This window comes from Malaclemys terrapin, chromosome 1 (assembly GCF_027887155.1).
Source record: "Malaclemys terrapin pileata isolate rMalTer1 chromosome 1, rMalTer1.hap1, whole genome shotgun sequence".
Classification (NCBI taxonomy): domain Eukaryota; kingdom Metazoa; phylum Chordata; order Testudines; family Emydidae; genus Malaclemys; species Malaclemys terrapin.
The window spans coordinates 350727397-350740953 of NC_071505.1; the positions used below are offsets into that span (position 1 = coordinate 350727397).

The 13557-nt window shown below is 44.2% G+C and overlaps 1 protein-coding gene across 2 annotated transcripts in view; it reads left to right on the forward strand.

The window, feature by feature from the left end:
• The first annotated feature begins 2875 nt into the window (after window positions 1-2875).
• LOC128830259 (olfactory receptor 52P1-like) overlaps window positions 2876-13557 on the forward strand; it is a 45273-nt gene continuing 34591 nt past the window's right edge. The window contains exons 1-2 of one of the 2 annotated variants that reach the window (XM_054016048.1): window positions 2876-3169; window positions 6554-9538. In XM_054016048.1, the coding sequence (XP_053872023.1) occupies window positions 6598-7569 (972 nt within the window). In that variant the 5' untranslated portion in view covers window positions 2876-3169; window positions 6554-6597 and the 3' untranslated portion in view covers window positions 7570-9538. Of the gene's footprint in view, window positions 3170-6553; window positions 9539-13557 lie in introns of those variants that run through there. The other variant, XR_008443559.1, reaches the window with a different exon arrangement.

Sequence of the window (13557 nt, forward strand, 5' to 3'; positions counted from 1 at the left end):
CAGGTGTGAGCCTCTAGTGACTCCAAATGGAGTTGTCCTGTGGCTTCTAAGGGTGAGCTCATTTGGACCAAAGAAGAACTGACAGCAGAATTCCAAAAATCTCAAACTACAAGGTGTATGGTTTCAGATCAATCAGGATAACAATTTTTTTAGGGCGGAAAAGGAATCTGTTCTCTCTGTGCCCCTGCATCTCTGATTCGAGAAGCCCCTAAAGCATGCTTCGGCTTTAGAGGAAATCAGGCAGTGTTAGAAATCTAACCCTGGGGAGGTCCAGGAATGCACAGTGTGTGGAGAGGAGTGGGGACGTGCAGTCTCTATATCCAGATCACAGTGGCACGGAGTCCTGAATCCAGGTGAAATTGGGAATGAACGTCCTGCCTAATGCACAGACCAAAGAGGCATCAGAAGTCCTCCTAGGACCTGGGGGCAGGGGGGGAGAAGGAGTGTCTCAGACTGTAACGTAGCGTAGACCACATTGTGCCAGATAGTGTCTGACACTATCCCCCACCTCGACCACCCCTCCTCCCGTGAGGAGCCCCGCTACAGCCTCGTGGTAATGTCAGCAATTGCCAACATGGGAAAGCAGCCTCAGGAAGGGGTGTCTGGGTTTCTAGCAGGCTGAAATACGTTAAAGCTTTTTGACTTTTTGAGGAAGATTTACTGACACTGCCTATTTTTAGTATCCACGTCCTCTCTCCCTCCCACCGGATCGGTCCCCCTTTCCTTCCCTGCACAAGATAAGCAGCTGCTGGGGTTCCCTTCACTCCTGGAAAGGCTGTTCTGGCTGATCTTTCGCTTTACCCGGGTGCAGGCAGACACTGAGTTTAACCTCGCCTGAGCAGGTGTTTCTGTGAGCTGTTGCTGTGGTATCTGGCACCTGGGTGAGGGGTATCGCTGTGTGGCAGGGCTGGAAGTTCTTTGGCTGGGGTGCCTACATGGACAAAAAGCCAGTACTGGGGGTTATGGAGGCAGGAAGTGGGGTGTACATGGACAGGTGGGTAGCACTGGGGGTTGTGGAGCAGGCATGGGGTGTACACCGATAAGCAGGCAGTGCTGGGGCTTCTGGGGGCAGGCATGGGGTGTACGTGGACTGGCAGATAAACGCTGGGGGGGTTGGGGGGCAGGGAGCAGCATGTACACAGACAGGAAATCAGCGCTGGGGGTTGTGGGGAAAGCAGGAAGGTGTACACAGAGAAGCAGGCAGAATTGAAGGTTGTGGGGATAAACAGGGGCTCTCCAGGGACAGGTAATGTTCCCTTTTTCCCCTATGCAGGCAGACACTGAGTTTAACCTTGTCTGAGGAGATGTTTCTGTGAGCTGCCTCTGTCGGGTCTTGCTCCTGTTTTTGGTTTTGGGTGAATGGCAGCACTGTGTGCCACAGCTGGGAGTTGTCTGTGTCTGGGAGGGGTGGGGGGTTGGAGACCTACATTGACAAGTAGCCAGCACTGGGAGTTATGGAGGAAGGAAGCAGGGGGTACATGGGCAGTTGGGCAGAGTTAGGATATAGATATTTAGGCCTGTTTGCAAAGGCCTATACTTTAAGAATGTAGGTGTATTTTTATTTCTTAGCTAGTTAGAGAGGTATAAAAGAAAAAAAGAAAATTACTGTTTGTCTGTGTAAGGGCCTTGTTTTACTGTGACAGTCTGAGGCCCTGTCTTTAGGATAAAGCCTTTGGCTAAGCAGTAGAGGCAGCTATAAGCTGGAAAGTGAACAGTCACATCCTCCCATCCCAAACTAGTCACATTGAAATAAGGTGCTAAGGGGCTGTTAGGAACACAATCCTGTCCTGATATTTCTGTCACCTCCAGAGAAAGGGAAAAGCCTAGAAGATGTAAAAGAAAACTTAGTTTAATAGCATCCTGCCTGGAAAAAAACTCACTTATCAATAGCTGGAATGTAAAATCCTCATTTCTGTATTGTTCTATCACTGTAGTCTCCACTTCCCTATTGTTTGTCTGTATAATCTCTTCCTGGTTCTGTGATTGTTTCTGTCTCCTGTATCATTATTTTGTTGGGTGTAAACCAATTAAGGTGGTGGGATATAATTGGTTAAATAACTATGTTACAATGTGTTAGGATTGGTTAGTTAAATTTCAGTAAAATAATTGGTTAAGGTATAGCTAAGCTGAACTCAAGTTTTACTATATAGTCTGCAGTCAATCAGGAAGTAAGGGGAGAAATGGGAACAGGGAATGGGGGAATTGAAATTATGTTTTGCTAAGTGGGGGAATGGGAACAGGAACTGGGAACGGGGACACAGGCAAGGCTCTGTTATATCAGTGCTGGGAAGGGGGACACTGAGGAAGGAAACTGGAATCATGCTTGCTAAAAGTTCACCCCAATAAAAATCGAATTGTTTGCACCTTCCGACTTCGTGTATTGTTGCTCTTTGTTCATGCGAGAAGGACCAGGGAAGTGAGAGGGTGAAGGAATAAGCCCCCTAATATCTTGGTGCCATTGACTCAGGTGCATCGCATCGGATAGGTGAGTGGCAGCCTGTAAGTCCCCCTCTACAACAGTCCGCGCAGCTGCTTGGAGGAGGTATAGCGAACTCTCATGATGGTAGTTGCGGGTTCTGGCAAGCCAGGGTAAAGGATTTTTTGGATAAATGGATAAGGAAGAAACAGGGCCCATACCAGGCGCAGGGGTTAGCCTGGGATGAGAATAAAAAGGAGATGGGGGCAGTGTTAGGGGACCCAGTGGGATGGGGGGAGCTAAGGAGCCCACCCTCCTTTGGTATATAGGCAGTGAAAGAAGGTCCCTGCCCATTGAAACTAAATGCTTTCCAGGGAAAGGAGGCACTTCAGTCCACTTGTGAGAGGTTTGAAGGAAGGGCAGCATTATGGGAAGCTGCCAGTAATCTTTCAAGTTTGGTGCTGCTTCAGCAAGGGCTGCTGAAGGGGTATAAATAAGTTAAGGGGAGGTTAAAAATAATCTGGCACAACAGGGTTTAGAGTCAGAAGCAGAGTTAACAGACCACCTTTAGAGACAGGAGCTGGGACTTGGTCATGGGGGAGTGGAGGAAATAAGAAAAGGTTTCAAAGTGAAAAATGGCCAGGTTTGCAGGAGCAGGGAATGACCCCCACTCTTCTCCCAGAGCCAGGCTGAGAACCTGGGGGTGAGGGTATCCAACTGTTTCAACCCGGGGAGCCTACTCTTGGCTCAGAGGTAACTATATCCTTCTCTTCTTTTCCTTCTTCTCTCTCAGTTTACTTAATTTGCTGCCCGTAGCCTGTACTTTAAACTGACCTGACAGGCTTAATTGGTTTCTTTCTACCTCTTCCCCCTCTGCTCCCTCCACCTTTCCACACTTCTGTTTTTCTAAAGTTTTACGGAGGGGACTTTGAATACTTATGTGAAATGTTTTTGTTTTTTTGTTTAGTTTTGTATAAAGGGCTGCTGTATTCCCCTGGAATTTTTGGAGTAACAGATCCATGGGCAACCATGAAAACAAATGTTTTACTGCCTTTTAAACAGTCTCAAGGTAAAAACAGCACAGCTTAAGGCAGCTGTGTGGCAATAATTGTACTTGGTGGCTCCGTTGTTACAAACAAATTGCACTGCCTTAAAAAACTAAATGTAGGAGTGAGTGATTTAAAAAAGTAAGGAAAAAGTTACAAATACCTTTTGCATGAATTAATAATACAAAGTTTGGAGGAAAGTAAACATTTGGGAGTTGTGGAAATGGTACAGGTAACAGTTGTGGTGTTACAAGAAGCAAGTTTTTGGTTTAATAATAAAACCCAATTATATAAATGTAACTGTATGTGCAACTCTGTGCAGTCACATTGAATGGAAGCTGAGGGTGAGCAGGGTGTGTACACAGAATCGGAAAGAACTGAGGGTTGTGGGGACAGCCAGTTGGTATATGCATGCCAGGTGAGAAGTACTGCTGAAATTAAATTTTTCTTTCTAATTGTTGGTCCAAGGCCTGTGCTGGGAACTTTCCTGGCCCTGAGTGCATTTGTGCTGGTCTATGGGTCTCCCTTGCCCTGGCAAGTCACAGAACTGCAGCCTGTGTGTCACAACGGTTACTCAGTTTTATTTCCAACTGTTGTTGATGCTGTGTAACTTCAGACATTACACCGGTAGAAAGAACAATTGATCGTTGTGTGACACTGCAGCCCCTATGTTTCATAATGATATTATTATGATGTGATCATAGCATATTTATGAAAATTTTCATGTAAGATGTGTCTTGTAAGATGTCATTGGAAAAGTTATGATGTTCTGAATATGATTATCCTATTTGTATGCATGTATCATTTGTGTACCTGAAGTCATGAATATTGACTACGTATCTGTTTTTCAATTGTAGTTACACCTTTGTAATGCCCACTAGAAAAGTTGGTTTCAGTCTAGACAGGTGGTTGGGAAGGGCCTATTCAGGGAAATGTGCCAATAGGGAAGACAATAGGCCTTAGGAAGCTTCCTGACAATGCTCCAGACAGCTTATAAATAATAGATGCTATGACTCTACAAGGGCATGTGACTAGGCCACATAGTTCTGCACTCCATTTTGCAGAGTTGCTTCCCAGAGCAGTTTGTGGGAAAGGTACCAAGTTTTGAAAGAAAGGGTTCCCGCTGTATGCTAAAGCTAAAATCAGGGATTGACATCATCGCTGGTTCTTCATTCTCCACACAAGAGGATGGGAAACACCTGAGGAAATAAGCCTGACTGAGGGGAAGTGCTGGACCCCAGCCAAAGGGATTTCTAACCTGTATGGAAAACCGAGAAACCAAAGGTGTAATTGACAAAGTTGTTTGATGTTTTAATCTAAACCCAGGATGCCGTTAAGTGAAATGTCTGGGGAGGGCGGTGGAATATCCGCTTGGTTACCAAAAGTGTGCACTGTGCTCCCCACATTCAGGGAGAGACAAACCAGGAATGAAATTCATACTGGTTGGCGTCTGGACCAGGTCAAGCCGGTACAGCTCTGGGGTCCTAGGCTAGGGAGCTGGTGGTTATTTTGGCTGTAACCATTCTGTTGTTGGTCCATGCAGAGACTGTATGTAACTGCAGCTGGGTATGTCCCTGCCTGTGGCAACGCAGATGGAGGTGCAGGACTGGGAGTGGATCTTTAGTAGGTCACAACAGCACATTGAGAGAGGGAGCTCAGGGTGATGAGTCAGAGGGCTCGGTGGAACCCCAGCTCCAGGTGGCACCAGAGATAATCCTGTCACAGTTTGCTCCTCACCTTTTCAAATCTCCCATTATACTCTGACCCCCCTCTGCATACTCTCCTTCCACATCCCAGGCTGCCCCAATTCCAACAGCACGCTCGTCGGCAGTGTCTGCCCTGTGCTCCCCACTAATACTTGGATCCGTCAATCTCAGCTCCATCCCACACTCCCCACAGCTCTTCCTCTGCAGGGGGTGAGGTGCCTCCTGTCACACCTGCTCCCTTAGCTGAGGTGTAATCATTGAATGTGTCTCACCAGTCGGTCAGATATATCACACATGAGTGGCAAATGCCAAGGCAGGCAGCTATATGGCTTCTCTTGTTACTTACATAGAAACCATGTGACAAACACAAATTCTGCAGAAGAAGGTTTAAGACACCAAGCAGTAGACTGATGGGGGTGGGAGGGTGACTTGACCACGATGATGCTGTCACCCTAATGCCTAACACCTAGAGATTGGCTTGTGCCCTGAAACACATGGGCATATGGGCTTTCCAAAATATTTATTTAGCTGTAAGAATTATGACTGGATAGTATCACTATGCATGTTAATGTCCAAATTCTTCCTGATTCTTGCTTAACTCATGGCCTCAACTACTTATCAGCCAGTCAGTATTTCAGATTGTGAATTTCCCATATTTTACTGTAATTGAATACCCTCTTGGTCTTGTGTTATAAGACAGGGGAACACATTCTCAATATAATCTGTACCAGTCAGTATTTTACAGACTTTTCTCATGTTGCCTCTAATTCATGTGCTTTGTAAGGTAATATTCCCAGTGATTTCAAACTCTCTGTATGAGAGTTTTCAAGGGCCCTTGAGCATTCTCCTTGCCCTTGCCTCAATCCCTCTAGCTCTGCAATACCCTGTGTGAGAAGGGTGCCGAGTACTACACAGAGGAGTCCAGAGGAGCGTGAACTATTTACTTGATTGATCTCATGGCATTGTAATTTCTGCAATATTTCCCACCCCACTCCTCCAGGATACCAGTGATTTTCTTAGTATTTTCTCTGTGCTTGTACTGTGGTTAGAGTTTCCCAGAGCTGTCTACCACGACACCTACATCCCTGTCCTGGGCTCGTACATTTAAATTAGAACCTTGTTAGGTGTTTGAGGAATTCAAGTGTTTCCCTCCAATGGACAAACACATTGCAGTTAGTGACACCAAAGTTCATCTGCCAGCATTTTGCCCATTCACTGATTTGGTTAGCTCCCTCTAAGGACTTTTCTGCAGTTAACTATGGCCAAAATAATGTGGTGCCATCTGTAAATATTCCACCTAGCTGGTTAACCCCCTTTCTAGATTTTTTATAACTATGTGTTATAAACTGTGCAACCCCCCTCACTGTGCTTCTCTCCCTTCACAGGAACCTTAAGTATTTTTGAGCCTGATTGACGCATCGGCTACCTCATGGCAGATTTCAACTTCACCCCCTACGACTCTTCAATATTAATCCTAGCTGGCATCCCTAACCTGGAAGATGCCCACATCTGGATTTCCATCCCTTTCTTTATGGTCTACATTATGGCCCTGTTGGGAAATATCACAGTTCTGTTTGTTGTAGGAAAAGAGCAGACCCTGCACAAGCCGATGTATCTGCTGCTCTGCATGCTGGCACTCGCAGACATTGGCACATCTACCTCCTTCGTGCCAAAGGCACTGTGTATATTTTGGTTTAATTTGACAAGCATTACTGTGAAGGGTTGCCTCACCCAGATGTTCTTCTTTCATGCATTTTCTACAATGCACTCAGCTGTCCTAGTGACAATGGCCATTGATCGCTACGTTGCCATATGTAACCCTCTGAGATATGCCACCATCCTCAGCAACGCACGAATAGCTAAGCTAGGGCTACTTGGTATGATAAGAGCTGTTCTCTTCATCCTGCCTATGCCCTTGCTTGTGAGCAGGCAGCCATTGTGTGTCAACCGCATTATCCCCCACACATACTGTGACCACATCGCTGTGGCAAAGGTTTTGTGTGGGGACAACACAGGCAGCAGAATGTATGGCTTGGTGTTGGCGTTTTTAGTCATTGGGTTCGACGTGACGCTCATTGGCTTGTCCTATGGTCTGATCATCAGGACTGTCCTCAGACTCTCCTCCCAGGAAGCCAACCAGAAAGCCCTCAACACCTGCACAGCCCACATCTGTGCGCTACTGATGGCTTATCCTGTTGGACTCTTCTCCACACTGGCACACCGGTATGGTGAGGACATCGCTCTGCATGTTCACGTCATCTTGTCCAACTTCCATTACCTCATTCCCCCCATGCTCAACCCTATCATTTATGGGGTCAAAACCAAAGAGCTTCGTGACAAAGTGGTCAAAAACATTTGCAGAATGCACTCACCACATGCTACTGACTTTAAACCTGAGTGACAAGAGAGGGTTTTGGAAATACACTCTTACCCTTTTTTGAGGGGTGTTTACCCCAAATGTGATCAAACAAATCATAACCATATGATGTTCACTGTCCACAATGTATTAATAAAATAGAACACCACATAGTTAAGGGTTGATTAGAAAGCAGGCTTTTAGATTCAAGGTGAAAATCTAGCAGGCAGTTTCTGCTAATTGCAATGGGAGGAGTGCACAGATAAGGAAATAAGTGAGAAAGAGAGAAGGTAAATGGATGAAAAGCTTAAGTCTGGACACCTCTGATACTAGACGTTAATAGAAAGTAAGTAAAAGCGATGACCCAGTGGGGGTCATTATGACCTCTGTGTTTTGTAGAAGTTATAAAAGATTAAGAACATAAAAATTGCTCGTCTGGGTGAGACCAAAGGTTCATTTAGCCCAGAGGGAATGAACAGAAGAGGTAAACATCAAGTGATTCATCTCCTGTTGCTCATTCTCAGCTTTGGGCAAACAGAGGCTAAGGACTCCATTTATGCCCATTCTGGCTAATAGGCATTGGTGGACCTATCCTCCATGAACTTATCTAGTTCTTTTTGAACCCTGTTTTATTCTTGGCCTTCACAAGATCCTCTGGCAAGGAGGTCTGCAGGTTGACTGTGAGTTGTGTGAGGAAATACTTCCTTTTATTTATTTTAAACCTGCTGCCTATTAATTTCATTTGGTGACCCTTAGTTCTAATGTTATGAGAAGTAATAAACACTTTCTTATCTACTTTCTCTACACCGGTCATGATTTTATAGACCTCAATCATATCTCCCCTTAGCCATCTCTTTTCCAAGCTGAAAAGTCCCAGTCTTGTTAATCTCTTCTTATACTGAAGCTTTTCCATACTCCTAATCATTTTTGTTGCCTTTTCTGAAACTTTCCCAATTCCAATATCGCTTTTTGAGATGGGGTGACCACATCTGCACACGATATTCAAGATAGATTTATATAGTGGCAACACGATATTTTCTGTCCTATTATCTATCCCTTTCTTAATTATTCCCAGCATTCTGTTAGATTTTTTGACTGCTGCTGCTCACTGAGTGGATGTTTTCAGAGAACTAACCACAGTGACTCCAAGATCTCTTTCTTGAGTGGTTAATTTAGACCCCATCATTTTATAGGTATTGTTGGGAGGGATTGCAACTACTTTGGAGGACAGGGTCATAATTCAAAATGATCTGGACAAATTGGAGAAATGGGCTGAGGTAAACAGGATGAAGTTTAACAAAGACAAATGCAAAGTGCTCCACTTAGGAAGGAAAAATCAATTTCACACATACAGAATGGGAAAAGACTGTCTAGGAAGGAGTACGGCAGAAAGGGATCTAGGGGTTATAGTGGACCACAAGCTAAATATGAGTCAACAGTGTGATGCTGTTGCAAAAAAAGCAAACATGATTCTGGGATGCATTAACAGGTGTGTTGTGAGCAAGACACGAGAAGTCATTCTTCCGCTCTACTCTGCTCTGGTTAGGCCTCAGCTGGAGTATTGTGTCCAGTTCTGGGCACCGCATTTTAAAAAAGATGTGGAGAAATTGGAAAGGGTCCAAAGAAGAGCAACAAGAATGATTAAAGGTCTTGAGAACATGACCTATGAAGGAAGGCTGAAAGAATTGGGTTTGTTTAGTTTGGAAAATAGAAGACTGAGAGGGGACATGATAGCAGTTTTCAGGTATCTAAAACGGTGTCATAAGGAGGAGGGAGAGAACTTGTTCACCTTAGCCTCTAAGGATAGAACCAGAAACAATGGGTTTAAACTGCAGCAAGGGAGGTCTAGGTTGGACATTAGGAAAAAGTTCCTAACTGTCAGGGTGGTTAAACACTGGAACAAATTGCCTAGGGAGGTTGTGGAATCTCCGTCTCTGGAGATATTTAAGAGTAGGTTAGATAAATGTCTATCAGGGATGGTCTAGACAGTATTTGGTCCTGCCATGCGGGCAGGGGACTGGACTCGATGACCTCTCGAGGTCCCTTCCAGTCCTATAATCTATGAATCTATGAATCTATGCTTTCCAGTGTGCATTACTTTGCATTTATCAGCATTAAATTTAATCTGCCATTTTGTTACCCAGTCACCCAGTTTTGAGAGATCCCTTTGTAGCTCTTCGCAGGCTGCATGGGTCTTAACTATCTTTAATAGTTTTGTATCATCTGCAAATTTTGCCACCTCACTGTTTACCCTTTTCCCAGATCCTTTATGAATATGTTTAATAGGACCAGTCCCAAAATAGACCCCTGGGAGACACCACTAATTACCTCTCTACATTCTGAAAACCAACCATTTAAACCTACCCTTTGTTTCCTATCTTTTAACTAGTTACCAATCCACGAGAACACCTTCCCTCTTATCGCGTAGCAGCTTACTTTGCATAAGAGCCTTTGGTGAGGGACTATGTCAAAGGCTTTCTGAAAATCTAAGTACACTATATCCACTGGTGTCAAGTATCAGAGGGTTAGCCATGTTAGTCTGAATCTGTAAAAAGCAACAGAGGGTCCTGTGGCACCTTTAAGACTAACAGAAGTATTGGGAGCATAAACCTTTGGGGGTAAGAACCTCACTTCTTCAGATGCATATCCACTGGATCCCCTTGGTCCACATGCTTCTTGTCCCCCTCAAAGAATTCTAGTAGATTGTGAGGCATGATTTCCCTTTACTAAAACCATGTTGACTCTTCCTCAATGAATTATGTTCATCTATATGTCAGACAATATTGTTCTTTATTATAGTCTCAACCAGTTTGCCTGGTAATGAAATCAGGCTTACAGGCCTGTAATTGCCTGGGTCACCTCTGGACCTCTTTTTAAAATTGGCATAACATTAGCTATCCTCCAGTCATTTTGTACAGAAGCTGATTTAAATGATAGTTTACAGACTACAGTTAGTAGCTTGCAATTTCACATTTGAGTTCCTTCAGAACTCTTGGGTGAATCCCATCTGGCCCTGGTGACTTATTGCTGTTTAATTAATCAATTTGTTCCAAAGCCTCCTCTAATGACACCTCAATTTGGGACAGTTCCTCAGATCTGTCACCTAAAATGTATGGCTCAGGTTTCGGGATCTCCCTCAGATCCTCAGCCGTGAAGACCGATGCAAAGAATTTATTTCTTTTCTCCACAATGGCCTTATCGTCCTTGAGTGCTCCTTTAGAACCTCAATCATCCAGTGGCCTCCCTGCTTGTTTAGCAGGGTTCCCACTTCTGATGTACTTTAAAAAAAATTGATATTACTTTTTGAGTCTTTGACTAATTGTTCCTCAAATGCTTTTTTGGCCTTCCTAATTGTATTTTTACACTTCATTTGCCAATGTTTATGCTCCTTTCCATTTTCCTTACTAGGATTTAACTTCCACTTCTTAAAGGATGCCTTTTTGCCTCTCACTGCTTCCTTAACTTTGTTGGTTAAGCGTAGGGTGGTTAAGCGTTAACAGGGTGGTTAAGCGTAACAGGCCTATGCTGCTGTGTAGAAGGGGAAACTGAGGTACACCACCTCATGGCATTGGTTGCTAAGTGCCAAGACACCTACACTTCAACAGATATTGCTGTCTGCAACCTGTTTTCAGGCACCCAGGGGACCAGGAACCCCAAAACTTGCTAGAACACTTATTAATGACATCATATGGTTTAAAGATACTGAAAGGGAGTATGACCAAAGACAAACAGGGATTTTACATGTACTTCCTCCACCATGGAAAGTGTCCAAGTCTCTGTCAGTAAGTTCAGGAGGAGGGTGTGATGGTGCACCCCATAAGACTTTATTGAAATATGCTTATGAATGTGTATATATGACATAACTGGGATATGTTTTATGCTACATATGCCATGTAACATATCACTGTAAAGGTTATGATCTTCTTAATCTATTAATCCTATTTGTATGTATGTATCATTTTTGTATTCAAAGTTATGCAGGTTGTCTGTGTATTTGCTTGACTTTTAAGTAGCCTTAGTAAAGCTTTTGGTCAGTTTCTTGAGAAAGGAATGTGCAAATTAAGTGCCCAATCAAGAAGCACTTAATGAACAATGGATCTTGGAATGTTCCAATCCACATAAGAAGTCTACTTGAGGATGTTCAAGGTAGCATGTGAACCATGACTGCTACCTGTAAGTTCTTGGCCCATGTGACTCCAATATTCCATATTGTAATTGCGATTCTACACAGGGAGAGGTGTCCACCTACGAGAGAAAGTCTATTTAAACTCTGGGGAGACCCCTCCATTTTGTCTTCAGCTGGCTCAAGAGATAGCCTCTCCACCCCCAAAGGATACCTGAAAGAAACTGGAAAAAAGAACAGTAACTTCAGGGGGGGGGGCGTGATTGCTGGACCCAGACTAGAAGGAGACTAGTCTGTAAAAGGAAGTTTACTGTAACACCTCTGAGGGTGAGGATTTATCTGTATTCAGTTTTCTTACTGTATTAGACTCAGACTTGCGTGTTTTATTTTATTTTACTTGGTAATTCACTTTGTTCGTTTGGACCCCATTGGGAGTTGGGCATCTGAGTGTTAAAGACAGGAACACTTCTTAAGCTGCTTTCAAATAAGCCTACAATTGTGAGGGGACATGGGTCAGACCTGGGTCTGGGTTTGCAGCAGGCTAGCGGGTCTGGCTCAAACCAGGCAGGGCACTGAAGTCCCAAGCTGCCAGGGCAGGAAAGCATGGGCAGAAGTAGTCTTGTCACATCAGTTGGCAGTCCCAAGAGGGTTTCTGTGATCCAACCTGTCACACTGTGAGTGCATAGATGCAACGACGCCAAATATGTTATGGGAGAGTTTACACCAATGTAAGAAATGATTCCACTGGTCACTCCTTTGTTTTGGGCTACTTTTTGCCCATTTTTAAACCATTATTCAATGCATTTTGTTTGAAACACTTGCCAACCCTGAGTCAGGATACAAATACCAGCAAGGGGGAGGGGAGGCGTGATTTTGAATTTGATTGACATCTCATAGCGTTGTTGCTAATGTGTACTAACACCTACTGGATTTTGCAGCTTTCTTTTTATCTCAAACCTTTACCAGGTATCTAATACGTTCATAAAAAAACAACAGCAACCCTTTTGTTTCAAGAAATAGATGGGATACTTTTGGGGTCGTATATAAGTGATTTCGGGCTATTAATTCAGTAGCACTCTGGCTAACCTCCCCAGCTCAAGTTGAAGTGGAGGTAAAGCAGCATCAGCCATAAACACAAGGGTCAGAGATGCAGAAGGCAGAGCAGAGCCGGAGTGGGAGTGGGAGTGGGGACTCAGACTGTTGCCCTAGCCAATTGCTCTGGCCTAGTTCAGAAGCCAGGAAAGTTCCCCACAATAGTTCCCCATTATAGTAGGGACCTGGGACAAACTGATGGGTTTAATTCTACTGACATGTAAAGAGACATGTAACTTGAGAGATCGTCATATAAATGATAAAAGCCGAAATGTGTAATATTGAGGAGCACACTTTCTGCCTAAGGCGAATGTAACATCACTGCATGAGATGGCTTTCCAGAGACTAGTATCCTATAAAACCTTCTTCCAGTGCTATTTTATTATGGGTGTTGAGTAGTAAACCTGACATTGTTTATTTTGCCTTTTGAACATATTTCTTAATAAATGGTCAAGGAATTGACTACACATTTTATCAACCACCAGTATGAATTACTTGTTCCTGTCTGTACGCTTTTCCCTTCACCCTCTCCCCTGGTTCTTGTCACACAGACAGAGAGCAGACCAGACGTCCCGAATGCAGACAATATGATGCTTATTGGGGTTAGTTTCCAAGCCAGCATATTCCAAAGCCCTTCACGCCAGTCGGGCTTATCTCTATGCACCGATAGAGTCTGTTCCCCAAGGTTCCGTTCCCAGCTCTGATGATGCAGAGCCTTTACCCTGTGTCTCCCTTCCCACTTCTGACATGACAGAGCTTTTACCCTGTGTCCCCGTTCCCCATTTCCCATTTCCCTGTTCCTTACTCCCAATACCGAT